General features: G+C 54.8%; 1 protein-coding gene across 1 annotated transcript; it reads left to right on the top strand.

Annotated features, from left to right (window-relative positions):
• The first annotated feature begins 13,296 nt into the window (after window positions 1-13,296).
• LOC108921405 (fibroblast growth factor 22-like) lies at window positions 13,297-19,213 on the top strand. The gene is made up of 3 exons (XM_018730878.1): window positions 13,297-13,627; window positions 17,899-18,002; window positions 19,012-19,213. The coding sequence occupies exons 1-3, from the start codon at window positions 13,297-13,299 to the stop codon at window positions 19,204-19,206; spliced, it is 630 nt and encodes a 209-aa protein (XP_018586394.1). The 3' UTR covers window positions 19,207-19,213.
• The last annotated feature ends 754 nt before the right edge of the window (window positions 19,214-19,967 follow it).

Here is a 19,967-nt window from a genome sequence, read left to right as displayed (position 1 = left end):
GGATTAGGGCTAGGGTCAGGGTCAGGATTAGGGTTAGGGTCAGGGTTAGGGTTAGGGTTAGGGTTAGCGTTAGGGTCAGGGCTAGGGTCAGGGTCAGGGTTAGGGTTAGGGTTAGCGTTAGGGTCAGGGTCAGGGTCAGGGCTAGGGTAGGTAGAGCAGGTGTCCCTCACAGAAATATCAGCTCCTCTGAAACGTCAGGAAGGTCGAATTGTAAACAGTTTGGTTTTCCATCCAATGCGAACACGTGTCTCTCCTGTCTTTGTCCTGCCGTCAGCAGCCGCGCATTTTCACACATTACGCTGACCATTTCGACGCGGAAGCTCCGAGTCGCTCTCGCTGGCCCGAAAACGCAGGAGCACGTGGAGCGTCATCTCCCTCGGCAGCGTTGAGAGGCGTGCGCCGTGTGATGGCGAACGCTGCCGAAGGGGGCGCTACGGGGCACCGGTTCACCAAACCCGACCGGATCGACGACCGGAGCCCTGCTCCTACTGGCCGGCTTCACCTCGGTCCCTCTCGGAGTGGATGCCAGGCGCTCGGCTCACCGTGAAAAGCACTCGCTTGCGTGAGTGTCTGCCGTACTTGTTCGCAGAAACAGGTTTGCGCCGCTCCACGTCTCCCTCCCGAGCCAACGGTCTTCGGCGGCCGTCCGCCGTCGTCCGGCTCGTGGACGCGGCCCAGCGGTGCCCGTCGGCGGCCCCTTTCGATGTGCCGTGCGAGCGGAACCTGCCGAACGTGTCACGACTGAGTGAGAAAGCGACGTTCGGAGCCCCGGAGGGCTCGGGGAGCAGAAATGGACAATATTTGCCCCCCTAGGACAGAAGCGGACGTCACGGAGTGCGCTGGAAACGACCGCGTGTCCCACTCTGTCCAGCCCAGAACTGTGCAGCACCTGCTACTCGATGCCCTGGTTCTGAAGTCGAAGTCAGTCAGGGTTGTGTGTGTGGAGGAGGGCCGTCTTCACTCCTTTCTACAGTGTGTCCCTGTGTGTGTGTGTGTGTGTGTGTGTGTGTGTGTATACTGTCTGTTCCCAGTGCCCACTTAGTCTCCTTCTGACCCCGTCCTTCCTCTCTGTTTTTGCTGTAAAATAAAAATCTCTGTCGTCATTCCCTTCTCCTGCGACGTGTGTACAAAGGACGCCACCGAAGAGCATTTGCTCAATAAACAAAGAAACGAGGTACATTTGCAGTGTAAAGTCCCTGCGCCGGAGCCTCTGCGCTGCACTCGCGACCTCAGTGGCCTCCGGGTCAGGTACAGTACACAGCGGTAGTGATCAAGAGCCCTGTTGACGTGCCGCTCCAAGCAGACGTCCGAGTCGCCGTTTACACCATCGGAGTAAAAACGGAGGTGAGAAAGGAACAGCGCCAAACGTGGGCTGCTTTCCAGCAGGGTAAAGATGGTACAAACCATGTGAAACACCACACACACACACAGGACACACACCATCGGTGCTATTTACAGGACAGCTGGTACTTAGCGGGCGGAGCTGCTACCTTCGGACCCCAAGGTCACAGGTTCGAATCCCACCTCCAGCCCTCGGCCGAGGTGCTTACCCTGAATCGCTCCGGTAAACGTACCCAGCTGTGCAAACGGGTAAATCGTTGTTAGCTGCCATGGAGAAAGCCGCGCAACGTCTGCGTTGTGCGTCGCTGTGAGAAAACCGGGCTCGGCGCAGTCGTCCTCGGTCCTGGAACGCGGCTGATGGCTCAGCGCCGTCGGTGCCGTGAAATGCGGTTCGTTTAGTGCCGCTCGGATGAGGAACGAAGACGGAACGTCGAACCGAGCGCCGCCGTCCGTGTGGACGGTGACGATGACGGCTGGGAGTCGCTGTCCAGCTTGTCCTGACGTTCGAACACGTTTAGAGAGGTCTGAAGTCAGCAAGTGTATGCGTGTGCGCGTACCTGCGGTCGGTGCGGATGGGGTTTGCGCCACAGTTACAGGCGTTTCGCTTCGGGGACGTGGCTCCGTCCGCTCGCTGCCGCGAATGATGGCGGGGGACCCTCGGGACGCTCTGCCAAGCACACGCGGGCGGCGCGTTAATCTCAGAAAAGGCCCACGTTGCTCCGCTGCCGGTAACAGCCGCGTCTGTCATTTTAGCTCGAGAGGCCTGGCAGGGGCTCGACGTGGCAACGGAGGAAGCGTGGGGTGTTAGCGACCCGGGTGTTGGCTAACGTCCGCGTGTCCGCGTGACGCGACTCAATCTCCGTGTGGCGTGTGCCATCTGCTCAGCGTCTCTCCGCTGGCCGGAGGGCAGGTCGTGGCGACACGTCCGCGGAGAACCCGGCGGACGCGCTCGGCGTCGCCTGGTTCCGACCCAGCGACCCTTCCCTCCACGCGGTCGCCGTGGTGCAATAAATCACGAGCGCGGCGACACGCTCGTCGGACTCGTCTCGTCCTCTTCGCTCAAGTCTGATCCGCTGGCCTCGTCGTGCTTGGACTGCAGAATCGCAGCACCGTTTCGAAATGGCTGCGTTACCGTGGCGCACGTACCTCTATCGTGTGTGTGTGCGTAGTTACAATTACGCACGCTCTCTGAACGGCTCAAACGAATAAGCGGCTGGGTTACATCTGCCTCTCATGCCTCAGCCTCCCGCTCTGTGCGCGCACCTGTGTGTGTAGGTGTGCATACAGATGCGGCGAGCGCTCTGACACAGACGGCCCCCCCGCAGGCGGGGTTCTCCGCAGACGGCAGTCTCTCCGCACCACCGACGAGGGCGGCCGAGTCTCCGCTCGGCCCCGCGAGGCGAGCCCGAAGAAACGAGCGCCAGTCGTGTGCCGCCCCGTAGCCACGGCGACGGTGCGCTTGTCCTTGTTTGGGTCCCGACTCTTTCTGCGTGTCCGTAATAGTAGAGTTTCGACCCCCCGGTGTCTTTCACCGGTGGGATCTCGGCCGATTTTACATTCCGCCCTGGCTCCCGTGGAAAAGTAGGAGAGGCTCATCGCACAGCCGGTGCACTGCTCCCCCCGTCGGGGTCATCCCGTCGCTCGTATTCGAAGGACATTTTAAATGAAGTGAGAAAGGTGAGCCATGCGTAGACTCACACAAAATGGCATGCAGATAAAGTGAGAGTTTCGCCCCTCACACGCTTCACACCTCCACGGATCACAGGCAAAAAGAGGCTCCGGGCCACATTGCTTCAGAGTCCATGAATGCGTATTAAATAACCACATATAGTATCTTTAAATACACGTATTGGGCTTTTCAGTCGTTCTTATACTGCCCACACTTCTGTCCTTATAAGGCAGTCGATGTACGTTCAGAGCCAGCGCTCGGGTTTTTGGGCCCCCGGGAATGAACCCGTCCGCCGCCCTGTAGCACAAGTCCAGCTGCCGGTTCAGTCACGTGGATGACAGATCTTCCCCTCCAGCCTGATGGAGCTGGAAAAATTAAGAAAAAAACCAAGGGTTGGGTTTTCTTTCAGTCAATCTAAGTCCTGCTAGATGTTGAGGGATGCGGTTATGGGTCCGAGAACGGAACCCTGTGGAACTACTGAGCAGCGCTCACGGGCGCAGTTAGGGACACGAGAAGGAAATTATGTCCGAAATCTCGCTGTGCGGCAAACGTCTAGCCGTACTGCTGATAAAATTTTAGGTTTCGTTGTACAGCTGCAAAAATTTTATCCATAAATAGATTTTGATGAAGATATTTACATGAATAATAAAATAAAAGACCCAGTGGAGATGAAATGGATGACGAAGGTGTGAAGTGAATCATCTCATCGCTACGAAAACCATCACTGTAGATGTAATGACCCTGAGGTCAGACAAGTGGGGGTGCAGAGTGGAAATGGGGGTTATAATGAGCGTTAAGGACGAGGGTAGGACGCTGTGGGAAGTTCTAATAAAGACCAAGAATTTGGATTTAGTTGCAATGGAGCCTTTTCATGTGCAAATGAGTGTTTAACCAGGAAGCAGCATGTGTTGGTCAGAAACAACATTTCCACCCCTGGCTCATGCTGCGGTCATGCTGCGTCATGCTGCGGTCATGCTGCCAGCAACTCCCAGGACTGTTGCTCTCATTTCCTGAGGTGAGAAGGGTAGTCAAAAACAACAGCCAAGTAAAAGCACAGCTACTTTTAAAAAGTTTACTCAGGAGGACACACTATTTTCTATGAGATGTACATCACTTTGGACGAAAGCATCTGATAAATGAGTACATTTTAGAAGTAAACGTAGGTGAAAGTACTTGTCCCATTCAAGGTTGCAGGGAGCCAGAGCCTAACCTGGCAACACAGGGCGAAGGGTTGGAGGGGAGGGAACACACCCAGGACGGGACGCCAGTCTGTCGCAAGGCACCCCAAGCGGGACTCGAACCCCGGACCCATCGGAGAGCAGGACCCGGTCCAACCCACTGCGCCACCGTGCCCCCTTGCCAAGAAATGTATTTGAGTTAAAGCAGAAAAGCATCATGTTGAGAAGAACTGCTCAAATAAGTCATTTTTAGTCAGATGAAGCTTTGTGATTTTCCAGCTATGTTCACAGCGTCAATCTGAATGGCGGGCAGTAGTGGGGCGGGGGGGTGATTTGATGAACAGCCCCCCTCTCCCCTCCACTCCACCTCCACTCCACCTCCAACCCCCTGGCCCTGCCTGGCCTGAAGGGCATGATGAGGACCAGCTGCTGCCACTTGAGAGCTTGTCCACAAGGGCTATATAAGCAGCTGGTCGAAGGACTTGAGGAGGATGAGTACAACAGGTGTGAGTGCTGGTGGGGTTAAAAAAAAAGGTGTTTCTTTTCATGTCTCTTTTGTTTGGAATCATAAACACCCTATTCTTCTTTGTTAACCTGGACCTGCCCATGCTGCTGCCCTCACCCCGAAACGGGACACACTCATGGGCAAGAAATAAATCATTTCATATATATCAGATAACAATTAACATAAAATACCACAGTAGTACCTGTACCGTCTTCACTTTCACTACGTTTTTATTCGCGGACTCTTTTCACCTTTGCTTTATTCCATGTTCGTTCCAGATGCTGCACTTAATGTTGTGGTTCTGGACGGTAGCGGTGAAGCCCTCAGACACGATATGCACGTGGAGCGAGCGCTGCGAGAGAAACAAGCGAGTGGAGCCAGGCGGAGCCCGAGAGCGGAGCAGCTACAGCGGGGTCCGTTGTGCTGAACTGTGGAAGTGGCAGGGCTTCGATGCGTGGCTGGCACAATTAATCGATTGCTACGAGCCCCCCCTCTCCTCCAGTCTCTTTTCCCGAAATGTAAAATTAGCCTGACAGTCTCTGTAGCGACACTTTGAGTGGCTACATTAAATTAATGGGAGGAGGGTAAAATGAATAAATTCCATGCTTCTTCTGGAAGGACAAAGCAGCGTCAGAGCGCCTGTTACCGCAGCGAATAGCCAGCCGCGCGCCTGTATAAGATCACATCCCTCATTTCCAGCTGGGGCCAAAAGAGAATGAGAAGTTTCACAAGAGTGGCTTGTCTGAAACACCCTTCCTAGGACACTGTGGTGGGGCGAGAGGCAGCAGGAGGCCCAGGTCTTGCCCTGAGGATGAAAGGTAGCAGTGGTTAACAGTCACTAGTTACCATCCAGAGCCATAGCGGGGGGGGGCGGTGTGTTGGGAAATGTGCACATCCTGCTGCATTTGCAAGGGTGCCGTTATTCCGAGAGCCACTCCATAAGGGGGAAGTATGAGAAACAGTGATTTGACAGACCCACCTGTCCATCTACATTGACATTTATTTATTTATTTATCAGACACTTTTCTCCAAAGCAACTTTCAATGAACTCTATGTAGTGTTATGAACCCACACACCTTATTCACCATGGTGACTTACACTGCTAGATACACTACTTACACTGGGTCACTCATCCATACATCAGTAGATGACACACACTCTCTCTCTCTTTGTCACTCACACTATGGGTGAATCTGAACAGCATGTCTTCAGAGGAAACCAGAGCACCCAGAAGAAACCCATACAGACACAGGGAGAACACACAAACTCCACACAGACTGAGCAGGGATCGAACCCACGTCCTCTCGCACCACCCAGGCGCTGTGAGACAGCAGCGCTACTCACTATGCCACCGCACCATCTCCCCCCTGCCTTCTGCGGGACCTCTTGTAACTACTGAAGGTCAGCGAGTCGAAGGGGATTCCACAGCCGCTCATACAGCCCATCCTCACCTGTTATTTAAATATCAAAAGAGTCCTTTAGGTTTATTAACGACTTTTTCTTTCTCACTTTCATACACACACACACACACACACACACACACACTTGCTGGGAGCCGCGTGTAAAACCATCGCCAGGCCTCTCTGCTGGAGGTCTGTGGCCCGTTATGCCCGTCCCTACGTGCGATATGTCAGGAAGAGGCCGACGGCCGTCAGGCCGGGTTCACGTCTGCCGGGGTTGGCGGAGCGACGGCTCTTATGAGGCACGAAAGGCAGTCACAACATTTCCAGCCCCTCAAACCGACGACCCGTCATTCCTCAGTCCTGACAACGTCGACAGCCTGTCAGGTTTCGCAGCCCTTGAAGAATACGGCTTAAAAAAAGAGCGCTTTGTTAGACATCAGGATGAAGAAACCACCGCGAGATGTTCTGCTTTTGGGTTGGCAGGGTGTCGAGAACCTGCGGCGGAGACAGAGACGGTCCCGTGGTCGGATTTCCCCCGGAGGAGCTGGCCAGGTGAGCGCTTACTGTTCACCGTAGCGTGTCCGTCCGCTCGTCTGAGAGCTTTAACCGCCTTCGTTTCTCACGGTTAACTTGTGGCTCTGCGTGTCTCCGCTTGTCCTGAAAGGTGCTCTTGGGTGGAGGGACGGGGAAGGTCAAGCGACACTTGAGGTCAAGAGACCCGTTTACCCATCTCGTCTGCTCGCGCTTCCGCAGTGGATTCGCGGTGTCATTTACCCTATTTGGTCACGACTCTGCCTTTAAAGGATTTATGCAGAGTGCCGCGTGTTTGTGCCGAGGGTGACGCTCCGAAACGCAGTTATTCTCAGGGTTCTTCTGCAGAACGAGACGGACGGTTACGTGGGGTGGGACATGCCTCAAGGTCACCACCGCCACCGCCTCCGCTTCGTAGTGCCGCAGTCCTCCGCTGTCGGGCGCTCGCGTCGACCGTCGCTAAAGCGGCGCTGATCCAGAGCTCCGACCCTCGAGCGACGTGGCGTTCGCGGCTCTTCGGGCAAGGACTGGACTGGTGAACGACGCGAGACGTGCACCGGGGTGCGATGGAGGCCAGGAGAGAAGGGGTTACGGGGATGACTCACCGCCAGGCTGGTGAGCGGCAGCACACAGGCACACACACACACACACACACACGCAGATGATGCACACAAGTACAATTTGTTTATGCTAAAGAGCGGGCCTGGCGTGTTCCATCACAATCCCGTCGGTGGGGAGGCGCCCCGTGAGCCGGGGCTCGAAAGCGACTTTATCGGGCTGCTTGCGTGGAACCCGAGGCCAGAGGGCGAGGAGCCAACGTCGTCGGAACGCTCCCGGCACGGTACGGAGACGTACGGCAGCGGCTCGCAGGCGAGCAGCACGAGGAGGTCTGCGGAGACGTCGCTTCTTAGAGACACACTGCTGTCTGTCTCTCTCTGCTTCCGACGAACGCTTAAAAGGCCATTTAGCTCCAGTTCACGGGAAAGGAAGGGATTATGAGTGAAATAAATGAGCAGTGGCGGCAGCGCAAAGGGCGGAGAGGTGAGGAAACGGCGAGTGGGCCCACGGGCAGCTCCTCTTATTATTTCAGCCCCACGATCAACACCGATATGCTAATACCCTTCGCAGAGGCACTTGGAAAGAGGCGGAAGCTGAACGGCCGGTCTCGCCGTGAGGAGGAGGACACGGCGGCGCCAGGAGACCCCGTGACCGATGCGAGGAGGAGGCTCCCCGGGGTGAGCTCTGGCAGAGAGGACCGGGGTCCACGTGGTCACGGTCCACCTCGCGTGGCCAGATGCTGCCAGCTGGGTCAGCGAAGCAGCCTGCCGGCCACGCCTTAACGGGAGGTGATCGGTCACTTCGGCGAGCGGAGTCGGCAGCTTTCGGAGGTGCGGCGAGCTCCGGCGCGTCACCCGCTCCACGCGGATGGCTCCGCCCCCCACCTGAGCCAGTAGGTCATCGGTCCCCAGCCCCTGGAGGGGGTGTACGCGCTGTGCTGCAGGATATGGCGATACTTTGAGAGATGTGAGAAGATCTTCTCATTTTCCCAAGTCCAGGTGGACCTCGTGCTCAGCGTGTGGCCGGAGTACAATGTCAAAATAAAAAAAAAAAGGTTAAAAGCTGGTTGACCGCTCTGTTTGCAGAACTGTTGTAGTCCAGCAATCAACGATGCCCTGGGGGTGTGGTCTGTGGGTGTGGCCTGGGGGTGCGGCCTGTATGTGGTTCATGGGTGTGGCCCTGGATCGTGGTTTGTGGGTGTGATGTGGGGCGTGGCCCGGTGTGATCCATGGGTGTGGCCTGTGGGTGTGGCTTGGGGGGTGTGTGGCTTGGGGGGGTGTGACTTGGGGGGGGGGGTCCACTTGCTGGACACAGTCTCCGTGAGGAAGACAGATGTGCTCTAGACATGTGTCGCTCTGATGTCACACCACCGCTCTGAGCTGCTCGGAGTTCGTGACGTTCGGAGCTCAAGGACCTGCGGCTGGATGAAGGCTCCTGCTGCTGCTCTTTGTCTCGTGTTCGAGGAGCACGACTTGTGGAGCTGCTGACGCGGAAAACAGAGAAAACAGGAGGCCACAGCACCTTCAGCGTCTTTGGTGAATCCGCCGGTTTGACGCAGTGGACGACTCGCTGTGCAGAAACAGATTTCATTAATTATGCAGAGCATTCGGCTCTTTCCTCTTCCTGTTTGGCTCCGCCCCATACTCAGACACCCCCCCCGCCCCACTTCTTCTTTCCCTGACTGGGCTTCTTGGCGTCAGTAAACCTGGCATTCTGCAAGTGGACAGGGTGCGAAGGGCCCCGCTGTCCACCTTGCCACTCTGGCGCCCCTTACGGACCCAGTGAGGAAGGGCAGCCGAAGGGAAGAGCGGTGATGCGTCTGCCTGAGGGCCGCAGGCGATGTGTGAGAGCGCACATAGTGTCGTTTTTGTAACTCTGCAATATTTTGATATGCTTATAATATTTTTATGATATTCTGGGTGATTCCCTGGTGCCGGGCTTCAGCGACCAGACCGAGCGGCAGCGCTTGCGTCCTCCTCTCCAAGACAAGGGAGCCGTGTGGTGCGTGGAGAGTCCCCCCGCCCCCCCAATATCCATTTCAGAACGAAGGCCGGGAATCATGAGAGAGGAGCGGGTGCCAGTCAGACAGGTACAGCTGGAGTTACAGAAACGTGCAGCAGCGTTTGTGCGGAAGTGCATACTCTCCAGGTGTGTATCGGGCGAGTTCCTCTGCGGACTGCGAGACACCTGTCGAGCTGCAGTGGGGGGCGGAGGGTTGGGGGGGTGGATTGATGCTGTGACTGAGCACCGACCCCTCGTGGAGCTCCGGGGAACTGCAGCGTCAAGAGCCAACTGGGAGGGGACGCTTGGTGTCGCACACAGCAGTGAGCGCACACAATGACCAATCTCACACGCACACACACACACACACACACACACAACGAGCAGCAAAGGCCCCAGTGCTGTAATGAGCCGCTGAGCTCTAGAAGAAGCAACAGCCTGAGAGCTGTTCACATAAGAGGTAAAAGACAGAGAGACAAATGTGGGGAAAGTTACAACGACATAGTGGCGCGTGAGCGCGTGTGTGTGTTGTGTGACAGCTGTGCAGGCAAATTCAGTGTGGTCCTGTTTTAAATGACACTTCCAGAGAGCAGGAAGAAGGGTGTTGCTTTAGATGCTGGCAGACAATAGAGGGCAGTGTGTGTGTGTGTGTGTGTGTGTGTGTGTGTGTGAGCGTATCGGTGGAAGGCTCCTTAGAAGAGCAATGTCACAGGTTTCTCCTTACAGTTATTGATCCACACACTGCTCACCTTCCCCTCCCCTTCCCACACATACACACACACACACCTCGGCCCACACGCCACCACCCCAGCGCACCATGTGCATTAGCCCGACTGAGGCAGGAAGTGACAGTGAAGGACGAGCGGTCATTGCAGCGGTCACTTATCAGTGTCCTCCAGGTGCGCTGTAAGCGGTCAGCCTGCGTGACACACACTCACAGTGTGTGTGGTCCTCGTGGATCTGCTCGCTTTCACACTGTAGTACTTACAATACTTTCAGAATCCTTTTAGGGGCAACATGTGGCAGAGCCGTTAAGGACGTGGGGCTGTGACCCTGAAGCTGCTGTTCAGAGCCCCACCCCCGACTCCCACTGCAGTACCCCAGTAGAGATACTTACCATCTGAAGGCAAGAAATAGAGTAAAAACAGAGTAAGCTGCTTCGGATAAAAGCATCATCCGAGCAATGACCTGAAATCAGTGAGTTTGCATGTAGGTGTCAAACATGAAGGAAAATGTGAGAAAAGCAGTGAGGAAAGGGCTTCTGAGGACAGAAGAGCAGTAAAACACGGTAGAGCGGAAAGGGGCTCTTCTGTGTCTCTGAGAGCACGGGGGGTCGGGGGGGCAAGTGCTGACGTAGCGCACGGAAAGATGCAAACAGAAGAGTGTTTTATTCTGCGCCGGAACCCGAGCGTCTTCAGTTCCGCCGTTTCCGTGGCGACCGCGGCACGGAGGGCCGCATCTCGATAACTCCTGTGACACTGGCGCTTCTGACAGCGTGGAGAAACGCGCCGCTGCCTGGGGGCGGAGAAGGTCACGATTAGCAAGAACCATCACGAAACAGCGTGCAGGACGCCGAAATATAATCATCGTATCATATCCTTGTGTCGCAGTGGCATTTGGAAGCGACGCTGGTCTCTGCCGTGCTCTTCCATTTATTTGCTGCGGACGGTTAATAACTGTCTCCCTCACTTTCTTGTCCAGTTTCGGCTCTGCAACAAGCGAAGGGAGATTTTGGACTGGGGTGTGGTGGGGGGACCTCATCTTCAGGTGGACTCACCTGCAGCCCCTACAGGGGTCACTGGCTCCTGCTCTCCAATTCATTCATTTTCACTTTGCTGTCAGTTCCCGCCTTTGGCCACAAGAGGGCGTCGTTCCAAAAGCGGAACGTCGAAGAAGTGGAGGTCGTCTTCGTACGAACGACTTCAAAGTGCGGTGTGTGTTTTCACGTCAGGTGACCGTCCCCTTTGCCAGGGTGGAAGCATCGGTGAGCTATACTTAGGCCAGAGTTACTGCGGCGCAATGGCGGCGTCTGCCACCAACCGTCACCTGGTGCGCCTGGCGCTCCTGCCAAGCCCTGATTTCCAGCTGCTGTCATGGAGCGTTTTTACCACGCCTGAGCGCCCGAGACTTCTCCTCGCCGTGCAAAGAGACGCGCGGACCCCCCGGACTGTTAACGTGTTAACCCTCGACCCTTATGTAACGCAGGATCAAGTTATCGCACCTGGAAGCGTTGCAAAGTACAGATAGAGTGTGTGCGGCTGCAGATCTTATGTTCGTTCCGGTCGCTTCCGTTGAGCCCTTGGTCGCAGTCAGATAACAGCTCTTTGATATCAGCTGGGGCCCAGAAACACAAAATAATGCACAATGGTCACGAAGCGGGATATGCAAAGAAGTTCTCGCAAAAAAAGGATCCGCGCTCCTACAGCCGCCGCAGATGTTTACACAGTCCGGCCGCGCTGCTCCAGGAACAAGTGCATGATGGGAGAGCGGAGCGAAAGTGTGTGCGGTCCTCCTGGCCCTCTCCACTTTATGTTTGTTTGCAATGAAAAAAATGGTTGTGCATTTTCATACATGCACTGGATCTCCATGTTCCCAACTGTTGAGTTACACATTTTCAAAGATGCAAACATTTTCCGCTCTATTTATTTGTAACTGCCCTGTTTTCACTCGTGTTTCCTGAGTTTTCCTCTTATATTTCGGCCCGTAGCAGAGCGACCCGGACCTCAGTTTGCCCTGCGGACCAACAGGTGGCGGTAAAGAGCCCAAACAGAATGAGTGTGTGGAACCGCCTTCGTTCAACTCACTTCCACAGTGTCTGCAGCTCCTCTCCAGCATTCCTGAGCGATGTTCTTCGAGCAATATGAAGAAAAGTGCACGTGTCTACGGGCCACAGCTGGCACTGAACAGCAGTCTTTGGAGATAACTCATTTTTATTTTCAGTCATTTTAAAGTTGTTTTTATTTTACTGAAGCTCAAAGTTAAAATGTTACAGTAAAATGCCTTTAAAAGTCTTTTTATTTATATTAGAGCCATATCCAAGGCTTTTATAGAATCTCACCAGGAAACCAATGAAAGTGCGTCTGTATTGTTAAGCTTTTACTGATTGTGACTTGTTATAAAATTGCCTTTGGACTTACAAACAAACAAGTTATGAACAGACTTCTAGTCCCAGGAGGAGCCGCTCTATTGGGAAACTGGTGGCTGTGAGGAATGACCGTTGTTCATTTGCCACTGGTCACAGTGAGGGATACAGATTTACTTCATCTCTACGAAGCAAGAAACGCCTGTAAGTCGACTCACGTGACAGTAATTAACCTTGACCTTTACTGAGGTCAAGCGTGCAGCTTTGGCGAGGGGTTCGCCGCGGGGGACCGAAAGCAGGAGGACGCACCTCCCATCCAGCGTGGGGGGGGGTCAGGCTCCCCGAGACAGTTAAGGATTCACTGCTCTGGTTGCACAGCAGGTGCCCTTCAAAGACTGAAAGGAAAAAGTGCAAAAAAGTAAAGGGAGGAACTGCAGATATGAGGAAACTGGCGGCAGGTGAATCGCATCTGAAATCATCAAACATGTGGCAGACCACACCCCTTTCCAGGCAGCCCCCTTTTTGTAGAGTGGCTTGATTAAGGTCGCACACACACACACACACACACACACACACACACACACACACACACACACACTCATACATCCCGCTCGCTGTCAGCCAGGCAGCTTGTCTGTCCCGCCCCATCAAAGGGAGGCAGACGGCAGCAGGGCAAGGTGGGCTGTCTCTGGCAGAGGGAGCTGCTCCCGCACGGCTCACTACCTCAGCAAACCCAGGGAAGCGCTCTGAAAGCAGGGAGTCTGAGGACAGGGCTCTGGAAGAAGCACCAAACACTCAGAAAGTACCTGTCTGTGCTGAAGACGAGGAGCCCGACGAGGAGGCAGAACCGTCAGAAGCGGGGGGATCGCCCTATGCATTGACCGAACTTGTGCCGGCGGGGGGCTCGGAGGAACAGCTCGCCGGCTGTGCCGCGTAACCCCCCCACCCGCAAAGGCTCTTTGTGTGACGCCCCGGGCAGCAGCATGCCCTGTGGCTGTTTGCAGTGCACTCTGGGAGCCTGACCTGCCATGTGCAAATGGGCGCCACCTAGTGCCGGTCTGCGGCCTGGCCTCCCTTCGCAGTCGCTGCACCAGGCTTGCTTGCTCCTGGTTCTCGCGGCCAGCGCCACGTTAGCGGGATTCCCGGCACCGGGGTCAGAGGACGAAGCTCAGAAGGCCCTTCTGCAGGCCCCGGCCGAGACCGCCCACCTCTCCTGGGACCTGGGGCGCCGCGCCCGCAGCTACAACCACTTGGAGGGAGACGTCCGGCTCCGGCGACTATACTCGGCCAACAAGTTCTTCCTGAGCATCGACAGCATGGGCCGGGTGCGTGGCAACCGTCACGGCAACCAAACGGACAGTGAGTACCCGGCAGCACGCACCAAGGTTGTCCGCTTCATCAGAAATATCGGGGATGGGGGGGCCTACAAGGTGTATGTAGGTGTGTGACACACACTTCTGCCTGCTGTTATTCCCTCTCGGTCCTATTTGGAGGGTGAAGAATTGCCCTCACTGTTTTTCTTCACTGAAAAATATCCTCCTGTCCGTGTGTGTGTGTGTGTGTGTGTGTGTGTGTGTGTGTGTGTGTGTGTTCCTGCCAAATAGCGGGTCTGTTGGGTTCTTTGTAGCACCCCCCGGTGTCGTCAGTCAACCATGCTCCCTGCGTGGCAATTCGGCAGACACACCTTCAGATGCCACCCTGCCTTGTTGCCCCTGCAGTTAAGTTTTTCCAGCCATAGTTCCTGGACTCCTGGATGTGTGAACAGAGGAAGTGACTTGACGCCCACCTGCTGATGGATGCTGGAAAAACACCGTTGATCAGAACTGGTGGGCACAGCACGGCATGGCTGGGGAAGGAGTCGGGAGCTCAGAGGTGGGACAGTGACGGGCCAAGCTCTGCGGGATGGTAGCGCGGTGCAAGCCATAGGGTGTAGTTTGGAATTGGAAGGGCCCTTTGTATCCAGGGGCACATGTGGGCTCTCAGCTTGCTTCATAGGTCTTTGTATGTCACCCTTTCCCCTGTGGGCAAGGTTGTTGGGAAACTGGACCAGAACTAGGGTGCATCCAGGAACATTTCAGTGAGCGTTACCAGGCCGTACTAGGGTCGTGAGAACACTGTACCTGTAGCTAAGGCTGCTTTTCATGACACCCTCCGATCGTCTCCTTCACAGATAGAAGGTTTCTTCTCGGGATCCTCAGACCTGCAGTTTTAATGGCTGATGTTGGTCAGAAACAGTTCTCTCCCCTCCAGAGCCGCTCAATGGCCCGTGAAGAACACATCGACCGCCTGAAATTACACTGGAGCACAGTGGCCTGTTTGCACGCGGTCATTTCGCTCTCCAGATTTACCTGGAATTAGGGCATTTCTGTGGCACTCCATGCACTTCCATTCCTTTGTTATGCTACATTATGTCTCGTCGTGCAGAGAAAGAACAGAAAATGCAGACTTTTATTGAAAAGGGAAAATGCACAGCAGGAAATAAGCAGATCACGGCTCTCGGTATCCCGCAGAGCAGGAACAGCGGATGGGTTCAGAATCCACTCTGGGTCATTATCCCTGTCGAAGGTTGTTTGCTCTTTAATATTTTATGACCGAGGGGACCCTGAAATACAACCGCAGTGCTTGCCAAGGGGTGCCAGTCCTCATGTCTTCCATCCAAAAGAGACAGTGTTAGTGGGATGGGTGCTCGGTAAACAGCCCTGCAGATGGAGCGGCGTGTCCAGGCGGTGACAGCACCCCCCTCGCCGACTTCTAAATGATTTCACTATTTTACAGACATCCAGCTCATGTTTGCGTTTCACTTTTTCTTTCTATTAGTATTCAGCTTTCTTGTTTTATTGAACAAATATGGAGAAACTTTGCAATGATTTTATGTGCGTGTTTAGGTTGGACTGAACCCCGCAGAGGAAAATCCCCCCTGGAGGGTTTGCAGGGACATGTTTATTTATTTTACATGGAACGACCATGGGGCTTGTGGCGAAAGGGAACCCAGCAAACAGAACAAATTGTAAGAAATTTGTAGGTGTACAGATCGGCGTCAGGTGAGCGGTGCCTTTGAAATGGAGGAGGGTTCGAGGTCGGGGTGGGGGCAGGGCACCGGGACAGAGGGAGCCCTTCCTGCCAGGACTTCTGATCTATTTGTAGGGGAGGTCATGGGACTCATTCACCGGGGTCACCAGCAGGGAGTGTGAGCGGGTCCCACCGATGCGGCAGTGACCGGTTGCCAGGGATCCCACTTAGTGGGGTCACACAGCCCTACTGTTTCGGGGACAGGGGCTGAGATGTGAACTCACAACCACACTCATCCACAGAAACACCTTGGACACCATCTAACAGAAGATGTGGACACAACCGGCCCGGGAGCCGCGTGCAGGTGCGCAGGGTAGGGAAAGCGCCCGCCTGCCCGCTGATGGCCCCAACACCAGCCCGCTCTTGGCTCGCGGCTTTTCCGCTTTTCACTTTTTACTGGGTTCATCAGTAGGTTTATTGAGTCCTGTTCTGGCATCGCAAACCTCTTTCCATTTCCATTTCTGTATGACTTGTGAGTTGCGCCACAGCAGGGGATCAAATCTGGAAAAAATGAGCTCGACTAAGGAACAGAAATGAAATTTTGTTTTGAAAGGAGTAATGCTCTGGCTTTCAATAGGGTGTTGGGATCTTTAACTCTCCTCTCGGCACGGGACGCCTGTAAACGCGCTCTCTGACTGAGGACTGATGTAGCCCCACGATGCCAGGAGCCTGAGCTGACCGCCTCGGTGCATCTCCCCGCATCCACGTAGCAGGGTCACTTCAGGGTCAGTCCAGCTCCACGGAGAGCGAGGGACTGTGGGGGTTCTCCCCGTTACGGCCTCGTCGACGTGCAATTTAACCAGCGGTTTATATGTCGCATCCGAGTCGACCAATAAGATTAGACTTCACACCGAACTACAGATTTGATTGGCTGTTGCCTGGCGGTAGAGACAGGTTGAAGAGACGTTGCTTTGCATGTCCAAGAAGACGTGTTGAGATCAAATGCCAAGGCTATAGGTTTGCTTCTTGCTTGTGTGCAGTGGATAACTTCAGATAACCATTGCTTGAGGAAATAAAGCTACGTGAAATCCATGATGCCGACAGGGATGGGCATTCCGAGGGTTCCCTCGACCGTTTCTGAGCATTCGGCTCAGTCGCAGCGGCCTGGAGACGAGGGGACCCGCGGAGGAAGACTCCGTTCCCCCTTCAGCTGTTCGCAGCATCCGTCCTTCGCCCCGTCACCGGCCACCGCCGCCCCCCGTGAGTCATCGCCGTCGCGATGCTCGCCCTGAGGTCCAGGTGCCCAGACCTGCAGCCAGCTGCAGGGCAAAAATAATCGCGGCACTTAAAGTGGCTGCTCCAGGTTTCTTTCTGTCGCCGGAGCCCCTCGAGCCGCACCCGAGTGGAGCCCCGCTGAAGGCCCAGCCTGCTGGGCTCCATTTTTATCCTTCCCACCCTGGGAGGGGGTGGAACCTCATGACACAGTTCCGCTTCGATATGTGATGCATGTTGTAAACTGTCACGCAATATTTATTTGTGTTGCAGTCGCGAACACGTTGACGGATCTCTGGTGTCGATTAACCTCCGTGAACCTGTGGTTCCCCCAACGTGTCTGAGTAGGTTGACCTGAAGTTACTATGGGACGAGCAGGGTGCTGTGCAGCACTATTGAATGTGGCCTTCAGGTGATGTTCATGTCATTCACACTCATTCATTTATCTACATCTTCCTCCAAAGCGGCTTGTCCAAGTGTTCAGTTACTTACACTGATGTATCCATTTGTACAGTAGGGTAATTTTTTCACCGCGTCGGTTCAGGGTTAGTGCCTTGAACAAGCGTGCGAGAGCAGGAGGTGGATTCAAACCGTGGTCCTTAGGGAGGCAGAGCTAAGCACTACGCCCCCTAGTGCTCCACACTTCACGGTCACGCGAACGGCCGCATTTTCCTCATTTTAAACCTCCTCAGGAACGGTTGTTCACCCCTGAGGTCTGTCCATCTTACCAGGGCGCCTCTAACTTTTCAGACAATGGCGGACACCGTGGTGCATACCGTGGTGCAGCATGTTTCAGATCTTTCAGATATGCATCTAGAACATCTGTCACCTGCCCACGCACCTGCAGGACAGACATTTGCAAGTTGTTTTTTTTGTTCCCATCCTTCCTAGTTAGTTTACATATTCGCCTTCAGTTAAGGGCCGTAATTTCTGGTCAGCAGCTAAATTTAGAGTCGCAACAATAAAAATTTGCGTTTCCTGCTGCACTCGAAGGAGCTACGTTTCTTGGCTCGGGCCAAATGTATCAGAGACGTCCCGCTGTCAGGCACGCTGCTGGCCCCGCCGAGTCGCAGCTGTGCACGACCGCGCTCCGAGACCCCGCCGGCGTTCACTGCACAGGAACCGGGGAGTCGAGCTCCACAGACGCTTGGCTGGAATCCGGACGTCAGTCTGGCGATGATGCTGGTGCTGGAGGGATGGCAATGAAATGGTGGTGATGGAATGATGAGATGATCATGGGGTGACTGTGATGGTGGGATGACCACGGAATGATGATGATGCAATGACCGTGACGGCGATCGAGTGGTCCAGTGACGTGGTTATGCATGAAATGTTCCTGTGTTTTTCAGGCCTGCTGGAGATCCGATCTGTGAGCATGGGAGTGGTCGTCATCAGGTCAGTGAGCACCGGCCTGTACCTCGCCATGTCGAAGAAGGGCGCCCTCTACGGGTCGGTAGGTACACACTGCACCCCTTAGCCGTGCCGTGCCGCCATTTCCTTTCCTTGCATCATGTTACATCACTTAGCGGACGCTTTTCTCCAAAGCGACTTCCAGTGGACTCTATGTAGTGTTACTATCAGCCCATACACCTTATTCACCGCGGTAGCTTACACTGCTAGATACACCACTTACAATGGGTCACTCATCCATACATCACTGGAACACACACTCTCTCTGTCACTCACACACTATGGGGGAACCTGAACAGCGTGTCTTTGGACTGTGGGAGGAAAGCAGAGCACCCGGAGGAAACCCACGCAGACACGGGGAGAACGTGCAAACTCCACACAGACTGAGCGGGGATCGAACCCATGTCCTCTCGCACCACCCAGGCGCTGTGAGACCTCTCCTCGTAAGGGCTGCTCTCCTATATAGTGTACAAACGGTTCAAGCCCTTTTAAGTTGAAAAAGGGACCGTTCTGTGGTCCCGTCCCATCAGCATGAGTTTAGAGACACAGACCTGTCCACATACCGGAGGAAACGACATGTCCGAGCAGCATCATTGGCATAAAGCTTTTGAAACAAAACCTTGCTGCCGTTTACAGGCAGAAGTGCCAGTGAGCTGGACCGGCCCAGACGGGGCTCCCCCGTCCCTCGGGAAGCGCGTATTGTTTTTCCCATGTTCTCGACCCGACCTCCTGTCCCCGGCGGCCGGTTCCACGCAATGGGACCGTGAGCACAAGGCAGCTCGTAGAAGGGAGCTCCGGCCGTGACGTGCAGTGACAGGTTCCGTTTATTTCTCTGCGTCTTTTACTTCTTTCCACCTGCAAACCCAACTCCAGGCCCATTGCGCCCTTTCCTCCATCGCACAGTCCGTGTGCTGCGTCGAGGCCCTTTCACGCTGCCGTCCGATGACGAGCGCGGCTTCCGGGGCGATTTGAATACGTCGCTCGCTGTGGTTCTGCCAGCTGTTGACTGACTGATGACTGCCCGTATCCCTGCCCCGCCCCCCACCCCCCAGGCAAAGTACACGGCCGACTGCCAGTTCCGGGAGCGCATCGAGGAGAACGGCTACAACACGTACGCAGCCCTGCGCTGGAGACGCGGCGACAGACCCATGTTCGTCTCGCTGGGGGGTCGCGGGAGACCACGGGGCGGACACCGGACGCGACGCAAACACCGCTCTGCCCACTTCCTCCCTATGCTGCCCACGTAGACGCCGTCCTCGGCATCACCTGCCTGCATCATCAGCACCAGCAGGATGAGCATCGCTATTGACCTTTGTCGGCGCGTTCATCATTTCCTGCATCCGGTGCTAAAGCAGAGACTCTGCTGATAAAGCGGACTCATTAAACATATGGATAAATGATAAATACCACATAAACTGTATATATCAGTACTGCTGTAGCATGCAGGAGGTGATCCGTGTTGAAAAAACCTTTATGCTATGTATGTATGTAATCCTGATTTAATCTCTTTTATTGTTGCTACAGTGGGAACCTTCACTTTTTCAACGTCTCAGTGAATATCGTCCCATTTCTGTACCACGTCCCACCAAGCGCTGTGGCTAAAAGAACACGTTCCCAGAGCGGAGCGGGAGCCCCGAGACGCCCAGCTGCTGTGCGCAGCTGTGTTTGCGGCCCGACTCCCTCTGTTAGGAACACACTTAAATCAGCGTCTCTGTAACTTCACCGGTCTTTTGGTTCTTCTACCAACACCTCGTGAAGCGACCAGCGGAACAACACCTTCACTGAGTCACTCCGCCCCCCTCCGGATGTGACACTTCACTATGCTTAGTCATTTAAGCCAAAGCGCAGCGGTACATATTTTCCTATTTACCATCCTTTAATAAAACACGCCTGTGATTGCGAGGGGACTCGAAAAGAACCTGGAAAAACAGACGACATTCAGATATGCACAGATTAGTCAAATCAGTACATATGGTCAGTTTGAATAGGGTAACGTGATGCCGTGCAG

The sequence above is a fragment of the Scleropages formosus genome, chromosome 25 (assembly GCF_900964775.1).
Source record: "Scleropages formosus chromosome 25, fSclFor1.1, whole genome shotgun sequence".
Taxonomy (NCBI): Eukaryota; Metazoa; Chordata; class Actinopteri; order Osteoglossiformes; family Osteoglossidae; genus Scleropages; species Scleropages formosus.
Note: the sequence above shows the minus strand (reverse complement) of the source record. Positions and strands in the feature narration are given on the sequence as shown.